Source organism: Phaseolus vulgaris, chromosome 1 (genome assembly GCF_051622355.1).
Source record: "Phaseolus vulgaris cultivar YP4 chromosome 1, ASM5162235v1, whole genome shotgun sequence".
In the NCBI taxonomy this organism is placed as follows: Eukaryota; Viridiplantae; Streptophyta; class Magnoliopsida; order Fabales; family Fabaceae; genus Phaseolus; species Phaseolus vulgaris.
In genome coordinates, this window is record NC_143498.1 from 19,710,472 (window position 1) to 19,732,405 (window position 21,934).

At 38.5% G+C, this 21,934-nt stretch overlaps 1 protein-coding gene across 1 annotated transcript; it reads left to right on the forward strand.

Annotated features, from left to right (window-relative positions):
- Positions 1-2,861: 2,861 nt before the first annotated feature.
- LOC150029546 (uncharacterized) lies at positions 2,862-20,995 on the forward strand. The gene is made up of 5 exons (XM_090295842.1): positions 2,862-3,099; positions 15,443-16,039; positions 16,202-16,307; positions 16,719-17,143; positions 20,919-20,995. The coding sequence occupies exons 1-5, from the start codon at positions 2,862-2,864 to the stop codon at positions 20,993-20,995; spliced, it is 1,443 nt and encodes a 480-aa protein (XP_090151968.1).
- Positions 20,996-21,934: the final 939 nt, after the last annotated feature.

A 21,934-nucleotide genomic window follows, 5' to 3' on the forward strand; every position in this document is an offset into this window, starting at 1 on the left:
CGATTTAAGAGTAAAACGACCAGACTCATCTAAAATCCAATAAGGAATATCTTGTGTCTCTATAATTGTTCTCGCTAGTTGACCTGGATCGGACTTTGATGGTGGACTCCGGATAACTTTTATTTTTTGTTGTTGCTGCTTAGAGATGCTTATAATTCACAGTGAGGGGAGCTCCACTATTTATGAGACTCCGACGATCAAGTCAGTAAGAGCATATAAGTATCTAAATATAGTGTATGTGTATAGGTGTAGTATCACAAGATTGAACTTACCTTTGTTCAGGGTCTTCAGGCCCTTTTATATCATTTGTAGATCTCCCTTCAAGAGTTAATAAACAAAAAGATATTTTGTTAATATACCCCTTTATTTTAGGGGTGCAGGTAGAACATTATCTCTAACTGTTTATTTTCATTGAATCTCAAAGTAAATACCTATGCTTAGCTAATTCAATTATTCATTCAGTTGTTTTTATTTTAGTTATCTTATTAAAATGCTTTATCAGTTGTTTGGGCTGACCACTTGAAGTATCATTGGGCCAAGCTAAGTGATGTGAGTTGATTTTAGGATTGTTCATTTAGATGACACTTTAGATTTATGATTGAGATTTTTAGGCAATGAAGAGAGAAAACCTAAAGAAAATCTCCAGTAGACATTAACTTAACCAAGTGGTTAAGCAGATGTGAAGGTTCATTTCACAAAGGCAAAAGGAAAAAGACAATTATAAAGTGACAATGATGCCAAGATATGATGCGGAATTAAGTATGGATAGCAACTATAAAGACAATGACCGAATGAATAAAAGGAAACCAAAAGAAGAACATATTTATGAATTGAATGTTATGACAATGGAAGGAAAAGATGAAGGAAAATGAAGCTTATGAGAAATGGAGTTTGAGATGATGAGCACGCCACTTGGATGATGAAATGACTCCAAGATAAGTGTTGGAAGCCGCCACTTGAGAGCTCTCAAATTCTCACAAGATAAGACTAAAGTCTAAGAGGAACAAGCCTCACTAGCATCTCACACAAAATGTGCAAAGTAACTTTTATGTATTTCATTCAACTTGTAAAATACACTAGGTAGGCCTCCTATTTATAGGTGAAGGAGCCTTGGAGAACAAGATAAAGGGGTAGGATGGGAAAAGGAAAAAAATGGGTAGCCTTAGGGTTTGATTAAGTCAATCCCGCATCCTAGCCTTGTCCTTCTAGAAACTAGGTCAAAATGCCTACAAATGGGTTAGAAACAAGCTAAAATGCTACTCACACCCCCTATTATGCTAATGGTACCTTATTCTAGCATATCTTTGTTATTTGGACTCCTAAAGTGAGCCTAACTTATTTACAACATATTTTAAACTTTTAAGAAGACTAGCAGGAAGAACTTTAGGTGCTCTGGTTTATAGCTTCTTCTTCTGCTGATGTTGTCTTGAGGTTTGGTGGGGCCCGACTTTGTAACTTGAGATGACTGACCCTTTTGAAAATTACTTGTTATGTCTTTAGTCATCTGTGGGTTTGTATCACTAAGCATTCAACCTTTATAGACTATGTGGGTCAAGATGGTGCACTTAAGTGCTTAGGTCGGGCCCCGAGCACGTCCGACCAGTACACAACCCCCCAGCCTCGAGTCGAGCATGGCGAGGCGAAGAGGTTTAATTGTTGACAAGAAATTGAGTCATAAGGTAGTTGGCTCATGATTTTCGAGGCATCACTAGACGGAACAATTTCAGGATAGCCTTAGCAATGTGCACACATGTCCCCTGATCAACGGTTGAGGAAAAGTGTTGCTTCGATACCCTCATTTCAAATTTTCAAAATCCCCGAAAACCCCTCTTCTTCCCTTACCGTTCCCTTGCTTGCTAAAACTTAGAGAGACATAAAAGAAAACCTATTCCCCTGTGCCGTCGTGCTCCTTCGCAAACCGTTGTGAACCAAGTACATTCTTTTTACTCCCGTGCTTAGAATAGAAGAACTTATACCATGCTTCCTTATGCGTTGTTTAGTTTACTTTGCATGATGCCCATGTTGAACTGATTTTTGTATTGTATGTTTGTTTTTGTTTTAGTCATTTTTAAAGATGGATTATGCCTCTGCTTACCCTTGGGCCAAAAAAGAATTGCTTAAGGAAAACTCTGTTTACACTACTTGTTTAAAAGTTAGAGAGTTGAGCGAATCGGGGGGTGATCTGAGCAAAAAAAGTCAGAGTTTAGAGAAAGTTATGGTTCATGCCATGGCTGGAGATCCATCTTCGCTAGATGGTTTCCCCTTGTATTGGTTTCCTAACCCCCGATTCTAGAGTGCTCGACGTCTTGAAGACTTGTCCCCAAGGGAATAAGGTATCTGTGAATTTTTGGAGAACCTCAAGGTTGTCTTCGACACGCCAACACTTTTGACAAAAGAATACGGGTTCCCTCACGACCTACATTGCTATACCCCTCTTTTAGCCTCAATTTTCAAAAGAGCCATTTATTCATGAATTCTGAAACTACCTCTTTGTTTGTTTTCCAGAGAACATGCTTTGTTCAATCAGCAAGGTCGAGCTGACCGAGTGCGCCAAGAGGATGAGGGCGGCCAAGGATTCTTCGGTATAGAAGAAGAAAACCTCAGCTGGTGTTGTCCACGTCCAATCTGAACAAGATGAACACACAACTTTTGGGCTTGTCTTTAAGAGGAAGAGAACAGAAGCTGCCCACCCCTCCGAGCACTCATACTTGGACGACTAAGCTCCCAACCAAAAGGTGTTAACCATCCAAGAGTGTGAGGTTGTGGAAAGTTCAAAAGGAAAAAGATTATAGGATCTCAACTTTTATATCTCAGCACATGGTGAATCATGCTTCTTACTAAACGAGGATAGAGTTGGACTGATGGTTCCTGATAAAGATCGACTCTACCAAGACTCTATGAAACTTCTTGGCCAAGCGTTCGGCCTGGCGTGCTTAGCTGATGCAAGGCAGAAGATCGTAAAAAGACCAAAGACAAGAAAGCCCAACAAACTGCCAAACTCCAACAAAAGGTTGAGCACCACTGAGGTAGTCCAAACTCGGATACAATATATTGATGTTGACGTCACTGAGGTAGTCCAAACTTGGATTCGGATAAGCGGTAAGTACAATGACACTTAGAAGGGGTTTGTCCTCGAGTCCGTCCGACCCATGGGTTCGGCCAGTCGGGGTGTAATGTAATTGTAACTATTCCAAATTAGTTTGACCTTACGATGTGGTTAATCGGGTTTTAACAGTAACTATTCTGAATTAGTCTGACCTTATGGTGCGGTTAATCGGGTGGTAATTATAACTATTTTGGATTACTTTGACCTTAGGGTGCGGTTAAATGGGTGGTAATTATAACTATTCTGAATTAGTTTGACCTTACGGTACGGTTAATCAGGTGGTAACTGTAACTGTTTCGGAATAAACCTACCTTAGGGTGTAGTTAATCGGGTGGTAACTGTAACTTTCTGAATTAGTTAACGGTGCACTTAATCGAGGGTAACTATAAATTTTCCTAGTCAGTCTGACCTTACAGTGCGATAAATCGGTTGGTAACTGTAACTGTTATGAATTAGTCTGACCTTACGGTGCGTTTAATCGGGGGCAACTGTAACTGTTTCGAGTTACTCTGACCTTATGGTGCGATTAATCGGTTTGTAACTGTAATTGTTCCGAATTAGTCTGATATTACGATGTGGTTAATCGGGGGTAACTGTAACTGTTCCAAGTTAGTGTGACCTTACAGTGCGGTTAATCGGTTGGTAACTGTAACTGTGTTTAGATTTCCAAAGAAAAAATTATTTCAGGGCAATCTCATTAAAAACCCATTTTCGGAAAAAAAAAAGTGTCATCCAAAAGAGAACATCAAATGTTTAAGAAACATCCCAAACAAACATCTTTAACTGAAATAGAATATGAGACTTGTCGTGTTCCATGTTCGTAGGATGGTTCCCCTGTCCAGAGTTTCCAACCTATAACCTCTGTTACCGAGCACTATGCTTATTTGATATGGGCCGGTCCATTTTGGGGACAACTTGTTCTCAATTTGATAAGGGGGGGCTTTACGCAGAACTAAGTCGGCTACCTTGAAATTTCGAAGTTTTGTTTTGGTTTTGTGTCGTAACTTCACTCTTCTCTTCAGCGCTTCTGAGTTTACGTGTGCATGGTCGCATACTTCCTCCAACAAATCTAAGTTTATCCTCCTTTTCTACTAGTATCATGGCATTCGACCCGTATACCAAACTGAACGGTGTCTCTCTCGTTGTTGACTGTGGAGTGGTGTGATATGACCACAAGATTCTGGGGATTTCTTCCAACCAACCCCCTTTCACTTTTTCAAGACTTCTCTTTAGACCTCTTAACAAGACCCTGTTGGTCGACTCGTCCTGGCTATTCGTTTAGGGGTGTTTTACTGAGGTGAAGATCTGCTTAATTCCTAGCTCTGTGCACAGTTTCCCGAGCTGCCGACTTGCGAATTGGGTCTCATTCTCTATGAAAGCCGACTTGCAATATATCGATTCCTCAAGTATGGAAAAGCCATGGACTAGATATAGACCGCAACTCCTCTGACGGCGAGTGGCCCTAGTCAGCATGCTTCTGACATTGTTCATATCTTAACATACTTCCCACAATCCTCCTTCATCGTCAACCAGTAATACCCTGCTCGGGCAACCTTTAAAGAGAGAGATCGCCCACCGATATGACTACCACAAATGCCCTCGTGTAGTTCGAACATTATCTGTATGCATTGATGATGGCAAATTCATGAAGCTCTTCTTGGATGTTGTGAAAAATGGTGCGGAAGCTATGGATTGAGATGTGCAAGATCCTCCTAGGAGCTATGGTGACCTTGAAGGTGCATGAAGAGTGTGGAAATGGGGAGGTTCAGCCAGCCCCTTTCAAGGTGGTGAAAGGTTTGAAGATTAAAAGCCTATTCCTAAGAGAGTTTAGGCAAGGAGTGAGAATGGCACAATTTTGGCAGCATTTCACTATTCAATTAATCTTGAAAATACATGAGCCAAACCCTCTTATTTATAGTGTTTAGGGGGCTGGAAATTAAAAAGAAAGTGGAGGGAAATTCAAATGAGAAGCATTTGAATTTGGAGCCAATTCCTAGTCACAAGGGAAGTGTGACTTGGTTTCTATTTTTGGCACCTCCTAAATCTATACCTACACCTTCTTTTGTGTCACATGGAAGGTGTGACTTAGCTTTATACATTTGCACCTCTTATATTTATATCTACACCTCCCTTTATGTTCTACTAAAAATACTCAAAAGTAATTACAAAAGAAAGACATCCAATGATGCTTAGTTTGCCCATATCTTCTATTTGTTGGGCTTGAGTTGAAGCTTGAACTTGTATTTGGGCTTGGGCTTGGGATTTTTCTATCATGGGCTTGGGCCTCTTCCCTCATCCCCTCCCTCTTGAAAAGGATTTGTCCTCAAATCCAATGCTTCTTCTTCATCATCATTATGTGGATGTATGTGGCTGGATGGTTTCCATCATCCCCTCCTTCTTGAGAGGATCTGTCCTCAGATCTACAGGTTTGATCTCGAACAACAACCTTATTCCTATTTTGAAAACTAGGCTCGTCCTCCAGGATCAAATGTCCATCTCTGTGAGTCACCAAACAAATCAAATGTGTTAGTTTGAGCAGTTGTGTAAACATTAATTTTAGGAAGTTGCCATTCCTTTTGTTTTTCTATTGTTTTTGGCAACTTCTCATAATATTTCTCTATTTGTTGTTGTATTTGTTCTTGAATCCTCTCATGCGTTTTCTTAACAAAATCATCTTTTGTAACTCCTTCCTTATGCACAAAGGTATGTGGATTAGGAAGGGGTAATAAATCTAAAGGAGAAAGAGGATTAAGTCCATATACAACTTGAAATGGAAAAATATTGGTAGTTTTGTGAACTACACTATGGTATGTATGCTCATCTCTAGAGTTGTGTTTGTCCTTTATGATTATTCTAGGCATAGTAGAAAGAGCTAGATTTTCAAATGTATTTTGACCATGCTTTTGAGGATGATAAGAATTTAAAGTGTACAACTTAGTTGCAAGTTTTCCCAAGAGAATCCTCAAATCATGGTTTGCGAAATTTGGAGCTCTATCCAACACTAGGCTTGAAGATAAACCATGAGGATGTATCACTTCTCTAGAGAAGAGTTTATCCATATCCATGAAAATGGAATCAAAACCTTTTGTTGTCCTAGGAAGCTCTAATATGAAATTTGTGTCTTCCCAAGGATCATTTGCAAAAGGTGAAGGAGTATAAAGTTCTTGAGACATTGCCTTAGGTGTAGTTTGAAAACAAGAATTGTACCTAAGGTAATGTCTTTGAACCTCTTTTCTCATTGGGGACAAAAGTTTTCCTTTTAAAAGCGCTAGAGTTTTATCAACTCTAATTTGACCCATGAGTTCTCCTTCATGAAGACTTTCTCTCTTATGTGTAAAGATAGTCTCGTTGTTACAACCATTGTGTTTATGAGAATTTGTACACTTGGCAATGGTTGTCTCAATAAGACATGACAAGTTTCTTTAGACACTACCTCACATAAAAATTTGTTTTTGTAAATGCTTATAGATAACTTGACATTCAATTGGTGATATCCTAACACATATGAGAAATAATCTACTTTATCTTTATCTATGCAAGCTTCTTTTAAAGACTCTTCTTTTTTGCTTATGCTTGCAAGTGTTCCTTTACAAAAGGTAAGGCTTTGAGGTTGTTCAACAAGACACATATTTTCAAAGGTATTTTTAAATCTTTTGTCTTGTTGAATGACCTTGTGGGAAGGAACACTCTTCTCCCACGCCTTTTGTTTCTCAAGGGTCTTCTCATGCTTTTCTTTTTCTTTTTCTTTTTTTATAGCTTCCCTTTCGACTTCCTCTCTTTTCTTTTGTATTTTTCTTTCCTTTCTTTCTTTATGGGAAGCAAACAATTTTTCTACCCTCATTTCCCAATCTAGGCAAGCTTCTATATTTTCTTTTCCATGGAAATGGGGTTGGTCTACCCTAACCTCTCTTGGGTTTTCTTGTTCTTTTCTATCTCTTCTATGTCTTCTAGGGGGTGCTTGATAATAATCATTTATTCTAAGGCTTCCCTCCCCAAAAGAATCATGATCTTTAGAGATAGATGCATGAGAAGGTAATTTTTTTTTTAAATGTGAGACTTCTCATGCTTTTCTTTAGTCAATTCATTAGTTTTAGCCTCATTCTCCAATTGTTTATATGAAATTGATTGCATATCCTTGGAAAGTTGTTTCAAAAGAGATTTCAAGGATTTCACCTCACTTTTAAGAGATTTAGAGTGAGAAAACATGACTAAAGCTTTGTGTATACAAGTATTTTACCTTGAGAAAATTTAGGAAAGTCAAAGAAGGTAGTTTTCCAGGTAAGGGAGGTGAGTCACAATGGACTACTTAAATACCAAGACTTTGCCTTAGCCAAAAACTATCCCTCAATGTCTTCACACAAAGCTTTCTCTTAGTAAACCACTTAGAACACAATTAAGTTGAGAAATCAGATTTTAATGCAATAAAACAATGCAAGCTAACTAATTAACCAAGCAAGGATTAACAAATCTTAAACAAAGCAACACAATTGAAAAAAACGAAACTAATTAAGCAAGAGATGCAATTAAAAAAAAACAATTAACAATTGCTAAACTAGATAGTTCTACACTAGTCGGCCCTAGGTGAGACTTCTTGGACACTTGGAGCCCTTGAAGACACACTCACCGTCTAATCACGTAATTAAAGAAGTAATTAACACAAGTTAAGTTGCAAAGAAAATTAAGAAAACTCCCTTTATGATATTTTTTTTGCTATTGGCACTTCCTTGGTTGTCTTTTCTTATTCGGCCCTCCAAGTGTTTGTGGTGTTTTGAGAAGTATTTGTTTCTGCCTTTGCTTTTGTTTCTGCCAGAGAATCAAAAATTTCCTATGTAGGGAAATAATTTTCTGAAACAAAACAGCCAGCACAGAGTATGTAAAACAGGGGATTCTGTAAAAACTGGAAAAAAACAGCAAGAGACCAAAAGATAAACACAATGGAATTAATGTAAAGGAATTTGTGTAGATCTAAACACAAATATGAACTCAAACTAAAAATAAAAGGAACCAAAAGATCAATATCACAACAGTTTCAAATCAAGCAAAATTACCCAAAATCAAGAAACAATCAAGCCAAACAAAGGACTACTATGAGTTGATGACATTGTGGATGAACATGACTTGACAAAACATATATGGATTCAGAAATTAAAAGACTCAAAGAGAATAAAATGAACCAAATAAAAGTGCAATAAAGACTCAAATACCTAAAATAAAAAACAGCAACTCAAGGTGTATGGAATCTTATCACAAATTGCACAAGGATTGTTCAAGATCAATTGAACAAAGTGCACCGGTTGGATCTTCCAAATAGCACACCAAAACAAAGTAAAAATTAAAAAACAGCAAGACAATTATGGAAACAAGATGAACAACATGAAATAAAGAAGAACTCAAAATGAAAAGACCAAGAACTACTCATCTTTGAAGAACCTATGCTCATGATACTAAATGATGGCAAATTCATGAAGCTCTTCTTGGATGTTGTGAAAAATGGTGCGGAAGCTATGGATTGAGATGTGCAAGATCCTCCTAGGAGCTATGGTGACCTTGAAGGTGCATGAAGAGTGTGGAAATGGGGAGGTTCAGCCAGCCCCTTTCAAGGTGGTGAAAGGTTTGAAGATTAAAAGCCTATTCCTAAGAGAGTTTAGGCAAGGAGTGAGAATGGCACAATTTTGGCAGCATTTCACTATTCAATTAATCTTGAAAATACATGAGCCAAGCCCTCTTATTTATAGTGTTTAGGGGGCTGGAAATTAAAAAAAAAGTGGAGGGAAATTCAAATGAGAAGCATTTGAATTTGGAGCCAATTCCTAGTCACAAGGGAAGTGTGACTTGGTTTCTATTTTTGGCACCTCCTAAATCTATACCTACACCTTCTTTTGTGTCACATGGAAGGTGTGACTTAGCTTTATACATTTGCACCTCTTATATTTATATATACACCTCTCTTTATGTTCTACTAAAAATAATCAAAAGTAATTACAAAAGAAAGACATCCAATGATGCTTAGTTTGCCCATATCTTCTATTTGTTGGGCTTGAGTTGAAGCTTGAACTTGTATTTGGGCTTGGGCTTAGGCTTGGGCTTTTTCTATCATGGGCTTGGGCCTCTTCCCTCATCCCCTCCCTCTTGAAAAGGATTTGTCCTCAAATCCAATGCTTCTTCTTCATCATCATTATGTGGATGTATGTGGTTGGATGGTTTCCATCAATTGATCCCCACTCACACAGGTGAGGAGTGGATGAGTATAACCATAATGGAGGAGATGACCACCAGGGTGTACCAACTTGCGTTCTTCTTGATAATCTTGGCCTCTGTGGGTACGAAGGGGAGTAACCCATTAGCGAGATATCGAATGTATGGTTTAGGGTGCCGAGCTGATATGCATGATTTCCAGGTGGTCATCTTCGGGAGGACCCTAAACGGTCGTCCTTGGCGACCTCAGGGTTTCCTGGATCACAGATCGATGTCATCCCTTTTTTCTCGAGTTGGTCAATCTGGACAGTAGGTTCGCTCGGGAGTTGTGTTCTCTGGGCACATAAACAAGGTCAAAAGTAGAAAAAACAAGTCTTAGGATCTTTACATACTTGAGATACGAGGCTAGTTGCGGGTCTATAGCCTGATACTCGCCGGAGACCTTCCCCGTTACAAGAAGTGAATCGCTCTTTACTAACAGGCGGTGGGCTCCTAATTTCTTTGCCAATAACATTCCTGCTATCAAGGCCTCGTACTCGGCCTGGCTGTTACTCACCTTAAACGCAAACCTAAGAGCTTGCTCGATTAAAACCCCATTTGGTCCCTCCAGGATGATGCCGACTCCAATTCCTTATAGGTTAGAGGACCCATCAACGGAAAGGATCCATAGGATGTCATCCGAATCGGGCTCGGAGTGTTTAGATGAGAGTTCCAACACAAAATCTGCAATACCTGGCCCTTTATTGGTCCGCACGACTCATAGTGTATGTAAATTTATGATAACTTTATGGCCAATCGCACCATCCTCCCAACAATATCGGGCTTCTAGAGGACCTTCTGAATGGGTAGGTCAATCATTACCACTACGATGAAGCTTTGGAAATAGTGGCGAAGTTGTTGAGCTGTAAACACTACTGCCGAAACCGCCTTTTTGATATTTTGGTACCGAATCTCTACACCCTGCAACATTTTTCTTATAAAGTAAATCGGTCTTTGTGCCTTCCCTTCTTCTTGCAAGATAACCGAACTTATGGCTCGGTCAGTTACTGAAAAATACAAACGAATAGGAAATCCCGGAGTAGGTTTGCTGAGAACGGGCGGATTAGCCAAGTATTCTTTTAACTTGCTAAAAGCCTTTTAACACTCGTCGGTCCAAATGAAGTGGTCATTCTTCTTGACGCAACGGAAATAAGGATACCCCTTATCACCACTAGCCGATAAGAAAAGTGATAGGGCGGCCATGTGCCCAGTTAGCCGTTGTACCTTCTTCGTTGGCTAGGCATCTCATCTCCATGATCGCTACACATTTATCAGGGTTTGCCTCTATTCCTTATTCAGTAAATAGGAAACCAAGGAACTTCCCTGCCTGGACACCAAAAACACATTTGTCAGGGTTAAGCTTCAAATTGTATCTTGCTATAGTGACGAACAACTCCTCTAGGTCGAAGACATGCCCCTCCGTCTTTGCCGAGGTGACAACCATGTCGTCCACATGTGCTTGGACATTACGATCGAGCATTTGAAACAGGATTCGGTCCATGATCCTCTGATAAGTTGCCGCTCTATTCTTTAATAAAAAAGGCATGACCTTGTAATAATAAGTGGTAGTTTCGCCCATGAAAGTCGTCTTCCTCTCGTACTTCAGGTGCATCCGAATCAAGTTGTAATGCGAGAAGGCATCCAAAAAGCTTAATAGACCACACTCTGAGGCGCTATCAACCAAGGAGTCTATGCTTGGAAGGGGGTAAGAATCCTTGGGACAAACTTTATTCATATTTGTGAAGTCGACACACATTCTCCACTTTCCACTTCTCTTTTTCACCATGACAACGTTTTCCAACCACTCGGGATATTGAGTTTCCTCTCACATGGCGAGACATTTCGCCTCATTAAATTTCCTTCACTTCTAAACTACGAGTTTAACCTTCTTTGTCCATGGTAAGTCGACGACATAGAAAGTCATATTCTTTGCAATGACTTCAACAACTTTATCCTCCAACTCCTTGCAAAGTGAGGCCCCGAGTTTGAACCTCTTACCATTTATCCCCAACTGATGGAGATCAAGCCCAAGAGAACATGGAGGCCACTCATCAAGCTCAAGAAGAGGTGGAGGCACAAATGGAGGATGCCCATGGAGGTCAAAGTCCACCTCAAAGGATTACAAGAAGCATGTTCAAAGCCTTGGGAGCAAGAGGACATTTATTTTCTCTTTTTGTAGTGTCTTTAGTTGAAGGTGCTTAGAGGGAAACCTTAGAAACCTCTTTTGTTATAGCATCTTTTAGGTTTTAAATAGGACCTTTAGGGGGGTGTATTAGTAGATAGGTGTAGGTGTAGTTTTTGGGAGGTGTCATAGTAGAAAAAGGTCACACCTCCCATGTGACTTGTTTTTGGTGGGAATTTCAAATGAGTTTATTTGAAATTTCCCACCTATTTTTCAGCACCTTAGGCTATAAATAGAGGTGCTTCCTTTGTAAAATTCAGATTTGAATTTTATCTAAAGAAACTATACTCAAAATTGGAGTGAGCATTTGGAGAGCTTTGAGCTTCTTCTCTAGTCTTATCTTGAAGGACCATGGTTTCCTCAAGTGGCGGCTTCCACACTCATCTAGGAGCATCCATTCTTCTAGTGGCGTGATCATCCAACCATTCCTCCATCTTCATGAGCATTCTTTTCTCCTTCCTTTCTTCTTCTTCAATTTGTTCTTATTGCCTTGAGTTTTGAGTTGTTTTTGTTTCGGTTCCTTTAATTTTCCAGCACCTATTTTCTGTTTTGGTTTTCTAAATTCTGTTCGGTACATTTGTTTGTGTTTTAATTCTGTTCGGTCTTCTCTTTTATAATTCCTTTGTTGATTCAATTTGACAATATTTGGTTCATCCAAATGAGTTTGGGAATTGGTACTTGTTTTGGTGAGTTCTTGACTTAGAACCATGATCCAACTTCTAAGAAAGTGCCTCTTTATTTTCCAGCTCAAGGTGATTCCTCAAAGTGTCAAGAATCTTGTTCTATGTGGCTATTGGAATCACATCATGTGGTATCATGAGTCTTAGGTTCATTCTTGTTTAATTGTTGAGTTGTGTGCACTTTATTTCAAGAGCTCTTTAATTTTTCTTGCAATTTAAGTTTCTGTTTTAGAATTTTAATTGAGTATTCTTGCTGTTTTTCTTTTGCTCCAAGTGTTTGTGGAAAGGTTTATGGCACTCATAATTCTTATGAGTATGGTTGCTCTTTTGGAATGGCATTATCCTTCCTAGAGTTTACCTTAAGCTTCCTTCCACTTGTTACAATTTGTGTTGTGTCTTTTAATTTTTGAATCTTGTTAAGTTTTGTCTTAGTCATGTTATTCCATATATGTCATTACTTCTAGTAGTACTTTTATTGTTTTGATTGTTTCTTGCTTTGGTGTCATATATTTTTTCTGAATTGATGTTGATCCTTTGAGCATTTTCTTTTTAGCATTGAGTTCATACTTGTATTCTAGACCTATACAAGTTCCAATACATCATTTTCTATTATGTCTTTGCTAGTTCATCATCCTGTTTTTTTATTCCTATTAGGATTCCTCTGTTTCTGAAAAAAAGTGCTTACTGTTTTTCCTTATTGCAATTGATTTACGTACTGTAAAATTCTGAAATTCTGGATTTGAGATATTGAAAGTGTTAGAAAAGAATAGAAAAAAGAATCATTCAAAAATATGAAGTACACAAAAAATGATAAATAAAATAAAAAAAGTGTACATTCCTGCCGAAAAAAATACGGTAATCTGGCAGTGATTTTAAAAAATTTATTTCTCTCAATTGGCTTACTGTTTTTAATTGATTCCAGTGCCATTTTTGAGTTAACATCTTGAAGTTTCTGTGGTATAAATTTCATAATCCAGTTCGCTCTACAACGTTCCAGTTAAATCAGTGAATATCAAACACAGTTTGCATTAAAAAAAAATTTCCAGTAGCTAAATTTTTTTTGTTTTCTTCATCTACTCTAGTGCTTTTCCTTAGGTATTCTTTTGTGTGCCTACTTTTCTCATTGAGTTCTTTATTTTCTTGATTGTCTTTCATTCTTACTCTTTGAGTTTGTCTTACACATAGTTTTCCTTTTGCAATTACCTTTCCTTGCTTATACCTTTTCTTGTTTGTCTTTATTGTTTCATTGGTTTTGTGGTGGTTTGCTCTTAAGATTGGTGTGCTTGCTTTGACATATTTCATTTGAGGATTCCAAGGCCTCAAGATCAGATTGGTGCAAGAACATTATTTCTTTGAGAGTGATATCTTTTCAGCCTTAAATTCACTTCGGCAGTTTCAATTGGAAAGCTCACTGTTTTTGCTAATTTTTAACTTGTTTGCTGTTTTGTGTGTTTGCTGTTTTTTAATTACAAATGGCTGGATCTTCAAGTGATGCATCCTCCAAGCAGAATTCTCCTTCCAAAGCTTCAATTCTTGGTGAATTACATGAAGCTCAAAGAACAATTAGAAGGTTGGAAGAGAAATTGCAAAAGATGGAGGTCAAACAAACTAGACCATCTCCTTCTATCCATGATGGACATCATTCTCATAGACCATCTTCAAGAGCTTCTTCAAATGATGTTGGCCGTGAAGATGAGCATAGGAGAAGGAGACCTCCACCCCAAGTCCATGGACAAAGACATCATCACCAAGGGGAAAGAATTCACTACGGCAATGGCTTCTACCATGATGCAAAGTCCAAGCTTCCTTCGGTCAAACTACCTTGTTTTAATGGTTCTAGTGATCCAAATGTGTATTTAGATTGGGAGGCTAAGTGTGAACAAATTTTTGAGATCCATGAGATCCAAGATGAGCATAAGCTCAAGCTAGCCACCCTAGAGTTTAGTGATTATGCCATGAAATGGTGGCATGGGATTGTAAAGGACATTATCTATCACAAGGGTCCTCCCGTGGACTCTTGGAACTCTTTAAAGGATCATATGCGCGCTAGGTTTGTGCCCCCACATTTTAGGAAAGACCTCATGTTGAGACTCCAACGGTTTCAACAAGGCACGCTAAATGTGGATGAATATTATAAGGAGCTTGAGACGCTTGTGCTTAAAATTGAATTAGAAGAAAGTGAAGAAGCCATGGTTGCTAGGTTTGTGAGTGGTCTTAGGAAGGATATCCAAGACATTGTTGAGTTACAAGAGTATTCATCATTGGGCTCTTTAGTTCATCTTGCAATGAAGGTGGAAGCCCAACTTGCTAAGAAAAACTCTTTTAAAAATGCTTCCAATAATGGATACTACTCCAAGTCTTGGAGAAACAAAACTTCTTTTTCAAAACATCCTTCCAAAGATTCTTCTTTCAAACCCAAGGAATCTAAGCCATCAACATCTAGACCTAAGTCTCCCACTAGAACATCTAACACTAAATGCTTTAAATGTATGGGTTATGGTCATATTGCTGCAAATTGTCCTTCAAAACGAAGTATGTACATGCATGAGGGCATTGTAGTTAGTGAGCATGATTCGGATTCTTCAAAGCATTCATTGCATTCTCATGCATCTAGTGAGGAAGAGAGTGAATGTCCACTTGAAGGGGACTTGTTAGTTGTGAGAAGACTTCTTGGACAAGTTTCACAACCTTTTGATGAAAGTCAAAGGGAAAATATTTTCCATACAAGATGTCTTATTCAAAACAACATTTGTTCCTTGATAGTGGATGGGGGTAGTTGTGCAAATGTGGCTAGTACAAGAGTAGTAGATAAGCTTGGATTGCCTACTATCTCTCATACAAAGCCCTACAAATTACAATGGCTTAGTGAAGTAGGAGAAATAATTGTTAATAAACAAGTCCTCATCCATTTCTCCATTGGAAAATACAAAGATGAGGTATTATGTGATGTTGTGCCCATGGAAGCCACTCATGTTCTTTTGGGAAGGCCTTGGCAATTTGATAGAAAAGTTTTACATGATGGCTTTACCAACAAATTATCTTTTGAATTCCATGGTCACAAGGTTACTTTAAAATCTCTCTCTCCAAGAGAAGTCCATGAGGACCAAGTTATCATGAAGAAAAAGAGGGAGAGTGAAAAAGATAAAAAAGATAAAAAAGATAAGAGTTCTAAGCCTACACTCCTTGTGTCTAGGCGTGACATTGAAAGGGAAATAGTGGCTCATCATCCTCTTTTTTTAGCCATCCCTAGAACTCTTAGCATAGAAACACTTGTTGATAGTCCTCATTGCTTGGAAAATTTGGTAGAAGAGTTCAAAGATGTGTTTCAAGATCCTCCAAATGGCCTTCCACCTTTGAGAGGGATTGAGCACCAAATTGATTTGATACCGGGCTCTTCTTTACCAAATCGTCCCGCATATAGGACCAATCCAAGTGAAACCAAGGAAATTCGCCAACAAGTTGAGGCTTTGATTGAAAAAGGGTGGGTGCAAGATAGCATGAGTCCTTGTGCTATGCCTATCATCTTAGTGCCAAAAAAGGATGGCACATGGCGAATGTGTTCGGATTGTAGGGCCATAAATAACATAACCATTAAGTATAGGCATCCCATACCTAGATTAGATGATTTGTTGGATGAATTACATGGTTCAAAAATCTTTTCAAAGATTGATCTTAAAAGCGGCTACAATCAAATCCGTATCAAACCGGGTGATGAATGGAAGACGGCTTTTAAGACCAACTTTGGTTTATATGAGTGGTTAGTTATGCCTTTTGGTTTAACTAATGCACCAAGTACCTTCATGCGCCTCATGCATCATGTTCTTAGACCTTTCATTGGTAAGTTTGTTGTGGTTTACTTTGATGACATTCTCATTTATAGCTTATCTTTGAATGACCATAGGTTGCATGTTAGGCAAGTTTTGGAAACCCTTAGGAAGGAACATTTGTATGCTAACCTTGCTAAATGTATGTTTGCTCTTGATCATATAGAATTCCTAGGGTTTGTTGTGAGTTGTAAAGGGGTCCATGTGGACAAAACCAAGGTGGTGGCCATTCAAAAGTGGCCTACACCGAAATCTTTGAATGAGGTCCGAAGTTTTCATGGGCTTGCTTCTTTCTATAGAAGATTTGTCCCAAACTTTGGTACCATTGCCGCACCACTCAATGACATAGTGAAAAAGGATGTGGTCTTTCATTGGGGAGAAGCACAACAAAATGCTTTTGATACTTTGAAAGAAAAATTGACTAATGCTCCCATCTTGGCCCTTCCTAATTTCACTAAGACATTTGAGATTGAGTGTGATGCTTCAAGCATAGGTATTGGGGCTGTTCTCCTTCAAGAGGGCCACCCCATAGCCTATTTTAGTGAGAAATTGAAGGGAAGTCATCTCAACTATTCCACCTATGATAAGGAATTATATGCACTTGTTAGGGCTTTGTTTACTTGGCAACACTATCTTTTTCCCAAAGAGTTTGTGATACATAGTGATCATGAATCTCTTAAATATTTGAAAAGCCAAAACAAACTTAACAAGAGGCATGCTAAGTGGGTGGAATTCATTGAGCAATTTCCTTATGTGATCAAACACAAGCAAGGCAAAATAAATATTGTGGCGGATGCTCTTTCTAGAAGATACACCTTGCTAAATCTTTTAACCTCTCAATATCTTGGTTTTGATCACATTAAGGAACTTTATCATGATGACCTTGATTTTTCTCTCCTCTATCAAGAGTGTCTTAAGGGAGGACACAAAGATTTTTTTATTCAAGATGGCTTTCTTTTTAAAGGAAAACGTCTTTGTGTTCCCCAATGCTCTATTAGATTATCTCTTGTTAGAGAAGCTCATGAGGGGGGCTTAATGGGACATTTTGGGGTTGCTAAAACTTTGGATGTGTTGCATGAACATTTCTTTTGGCCTCATATGCATAAACATGTTCATAGTTTGTGTGATAAATGCATAGCTTGCCGCAAAGCTAAATCTAAAATGCATCCCCATGGTCTTTATACTCCTCTTCCTATCCCTTCAATGCCTTGGGTAGATATATCTATGGATTTCATCTTAGGCTTACCCAAGACATCAAAGGGAAAGGACTCCATTTTTGTGGTAGTGGATCGTTTTTCAAAAATGGCTCACTTTATTCCTTGCCACAAAGTGGATGATGCATGCCACATTGCAAACCTCTTCTTCCAAGAAGTGGTTCGCTTGCATGGGATTCCTAGGTCTATAGTGTCCGATAGAGATCCTAAGTTCTTGAGTCACTTTTGGTAGACCTTGTGGGGCAAGCTTGGAACTAAGCTTTTATTTTCTACCACTTGCCACCCACAAACCGATGGTCAAACCGAGGTGGTAAATAGAACTTTGGGACAACTATTGAGATGCTTTATTTCGGGGAATCCTAGAGTGTGGGAGAATTTACTACCCCATGTTGAGTTTGCATATAACCGAGTAGTAAATTCTACCACCTCCCATTCTCCTTTTGAGGTGGTCTATGGGTTTAATCCCCTAACACCTCTTGATCTTCTTCCTATTCCCCTTCTTGACGATGTCTTGTGCAAAGATGGGGATGAAAAGGCTTCTTTTGTGAAAACTTTGCATAAAGACATCAAGAAGAGAATTGAGAAGAAGGTTGGCAAGTATGCTGAACTTGCCAATAAGAGGAGAAAAGCATTGTTGTTTGATGAGGGCGATTGGGTTTGGCTTCACTTGAGGAAGGATCGTTTTCCTACTCAAAGGAAGTCCAAACTAATGCCTCGAGGGGATGGACCTTTCCAAGTCCTCAAGAGGATTAATGACAATGCTTATGAGTTAGATATGCCTGATACATTCTTAGGTAGTCATACTTTTAATGTCAGCGATCTAACTCCTTTTTCTGTAGGTCTCCAGAATTCGTGGTCGAATTCTCTCCAACTCGGGGAGTATGATGGAGATCAAGCCCAAGAGAACATGGAGGCCACTCATCAAGCTCAAGAAGAGGTGGAGGCACAAATGGAGGATGCCCATGGAGGTCAAAGTCCACCTCAAAGGATTACAAGAAGCATGTTCAAAGCCTTGGGAGCAAGAGGACATTTATTTTCTCTTTTTGTAGTGTCTTTAGTTGAAGGTGCTTAGAGGGAAACCTTAGAAACCTCTTTTGTTATAGCATCTTTTAGGTTTTAAATAGGACCTTTAGGGGGGTGTATTAGTAGATAGGTGTAGGTGTAGTTTTTGGGAGGTGTCATAGTAGAAAAAGGTCACACCTCCCATGTGACTTGTTTTTGGTGGGAATTTCAAATGAGTTTATTTGAAATTTCCCACCTATTTTTCAGCACCTTAGGCTATAAATAGAGGTGCTTCCTTTGTAAAATTCAGATTTGAATTTTATCTAAAGAAACTATACTCAAAATTGGAGTGAGCATTTGGAGAGCTTTGAGCTTCTTCTCTAGTCTTATCTTGAAGGACCATGGTTTCCTCAAGTGGCGGCTTCCACACTCATCTAGGAGCATCCATTCTTCTAGTGGCGTGATCATCCAACCATTCCTCCATCTTCATGAGCATTCTTTTCTCCTTCCTTTCTTCTTCTTCAATTTGTTCTTATTGCCTTGAGTTTTGAGTTGTTTTTGTTTCGGTTCCTTTAATTTTCCAGCACCTATTTTCTGTTTTGGTTTTCTAAATTCTGTTCGGTACATTTGTTTGTGTTTTAATTCTGTTCGGTCTTCTCTTTTATAATTCCTTTGTTGATTCAATTTGACAATATTTGGTTCATCCAAATGAGTTTGGGAATTGGTACTTGTTTTGGTGAGTTCTTGACTTAGAACCATGATCCAACTTCTAAGAAAGTGCCTCTTTATTTTCCAGCTCAAGGTGATTCCTCAAAGTGTCAAGAATCTTGTTCTATGTGGCTATTGGAATCACATCACCAACTCCCGAATTTCACCTATTGGTTTGAGTCACCTTTCATCGTAGAGGTCAGCCTCGACCACCCAACCTGATTCTCTCAACTGGGTGGTGATTGTGTAGGTTCCCATACGACTTTTCAGATTACTCTCGTAACATTTTCACGCCATCTTTTGGTCTACCCTCATCGTGATTACCTTTCCTTCGAGCGAGGGCAACTTCATCTTCATGTGGGCGGTAGAGGTGATGGAGATAAAAAATAAGAGGATTTCACTAATGGAGGAAAAGGCCATCCACCCAAGCATTTAAAGTTCTTCCTTCTAGTCTTCTATAAGCAAGAAATTAAAAAAAAAAGAGGATCAAGCCTAAAAGAAGACTACAAGCATTCAAGAATGGGCTCCAATTAATATCTCTCTTTGTAATTTATTTTGTATAAATTTGTAAATAAAATAGAAATAGCTTTAGGAAGGTGCTAAGAGGGAAACCAAAAAGACACCTCTTTTGTAAAGTACCTTAGGCGCTAGTTTGTAGGAAAAAGCTAGAAGAAGTGATTCTTCTTAATTCCTTCTCTTTAGGGTCTAGTTTGGAAGGACTAGAAGAATAACGTTTCAAGCTCCTTCTCTTTTGTACATTTTGTTAGAATATATGGCCTTAAACGAGAGGGGGGGGGGGTGAATTGTTTAAGAGGGATTTTCGCAAACTTTGAAGTTTTGAATGAAATTACTTCGTTAAAACCTTGATTGAGAAATCAGTTTTTCAAAACACAAAGCTAAAAGCACAGCACCAGTAAAACAATCGGTTGTTTCGCAGAAACAATCGGTTGTTTATATCAGTAAACAAATATCAAAACTGAATTTAAAGAGTTAGGGATAGAGAGAATGCACACAGATGTTTATACTGGTTCACTCTAAACCCAAAGCTACATCCAGTCTTCTAAGAAACCACTGAGGAATTCCACTAAGCAATCAAACCTAGAATACTTACAACACAACCAAGAAAGTGACCTTGATCCCCTCAAGACACACACTTCTCTTGGCCAACACACAACCACTAAGAATGCTGATCTTGATCCCCTCAAGAACACACAACACTTCTCAGCAAACACAAACATTTTGTTCAACAGAATACAAGGATTACACTTGTTACAGAAGCAATTGTGAAATCAATACAAGCAGAAATCCTATCTCACACTCTTTGATCAATCACAAACTCTAAGCAATCTCAACTCTTTGAAAAACTCAAAAACTTGTATTCAAAAGATTGTTACTCAAATCTGTTTTTCTGAATATATTCAAAGATATTGTTTGTTATCAAATCTTAACAAACTTGTTTATTGCATTTAATGATTGGTCAAAGCATTTAAAGACTGGAGCGTAAACAGTTAAAGCATTTAAAGCTCAGTCAAAGCTAAAACAGTTTTTCTGCTATGGTACCAAAACAAACAATCGGTTGTTTCCTCGAATCAATCGGTTGTTTTGTTTTAACAGCTTAACCATTTGAAAAACAGTTTTCAATCTTTTCTCAAAACATCTAAGTATAAAACAATCGGTTGTTTCGACAAAACAATCGGTTGTTTTTCACTTTGTTTGAAAAACACTTTTTCTTTTAAAAGATTGAGAATGCCTATGCTTTGGATTCAATCTAGAGTGGATTACAAAACTCAAACTACCCCAAATCCTAACTAAGACAGCTCAACAACAGCAAGCACAACCAAGCCTTCAACATCCTTCAAAGGGTTTAGATTCTTCAATGCTTGAACACCACTTGGGTCAACAATCTCCCCCTATTTGATGAAGATAAATCCCTGGTGCTTGTGTTTGATCTGATTGAATCTGAAGCAGTACCTGCAAAAGTAGCATATATACAGTCTAATGCTTCTTACAGCAGCAGGTTAGATTTTCACACAATTAAAGCATAAAACGTGATAAACAATCGGTTGTTTACTCGAAACAATCGGTTGTTTCTATCAGCAGCAGCAGAAAACTGTTTTATAGATTTTAACAGATTACACAGTTTCAGATAAAGATATACAAGAGCCAATTAATTTTCCCCCTATTTATTTTCACAAATAGACTTTAGCATGTATCAAACCAGATTTAGGAGAAATTATTAAGATCAAGGATACCTAACTCATTTCTTAGGAAGAAAAACCTCTCTTTTGGTAAAGGTTTCGTGAAGATGTCAGCTAACTGCAGTGTGGTCTCCACAAACTTCACTTCACAGTTTCCATTATTTACATGATCCCTGATGAAATGATGCCTTATCTCAATATGTTTTTTCCTTGAGTGCTGAATCTGATTTTTGGTAAGATTGATGGCACTCATGTTATCACACATCAAAGGAACCTTTGCTGATTTGTAATCCAAAGTCTGCAAGTTGTTGTTTTAGCCATAGAATCTGTGCACAACAACTTCCAGCAGCAATATACTCAGCCTCAACAGTAGAGAGAGCAACACATGCTTGCTTCTTTTTATGCCATGAGATTAGGCTTGAGCCAAGAAGGTGGCAAGTGCCACTTGTGCTCTTTCTATCTAGCTTGCAACCTGCAAAGTCAGAATCTGAATAACCAATTAAATGAATTGGAGAGTGAGAAGGATACCATAACCCAACAGATGATGTTCCTTTTAGATATTTCAGAATTCTTTTTGCAGCTTTGAAGTGTGACTCTTTAGGATTTGCTTGATATCTTGCACATAGACACACCGCAAACATGATGTCCAACCAACTAGCTGTTAGATAAAGCAAAGAGCCAATCAATCCTCTGTATTTTGTTTGATCTACATTCTTTCCAGCAGCATCAGCATCCATATAACAGCTTGATGGCATTGGAGTGCTTGCTTCTTTGCAACTCTCCATT

Coding starts and splice junctions, on each gene's coding strand:
- LOC150029546 (XM_090295842.1), top strand. CDS start 2,862: ATGGTTCCTGATAAAGATCGACTCTACCAAGACTCTATGAAACTTCTT. Junction 3,100..15,442: donor AACTTGGATTCGGATAAGCG/GTAAGTACAATG, acceptor CTCTTTTTTTAG/CCATCCCTAGAACTCTTAGC. Junction 16,040..16,201: donor TGTTCTTAGACCTTTCATTG/GTAAGTTTGTTG, acceptor TAGAATTCCTAG/GGTTTGTTGTGAGTTGTAAA.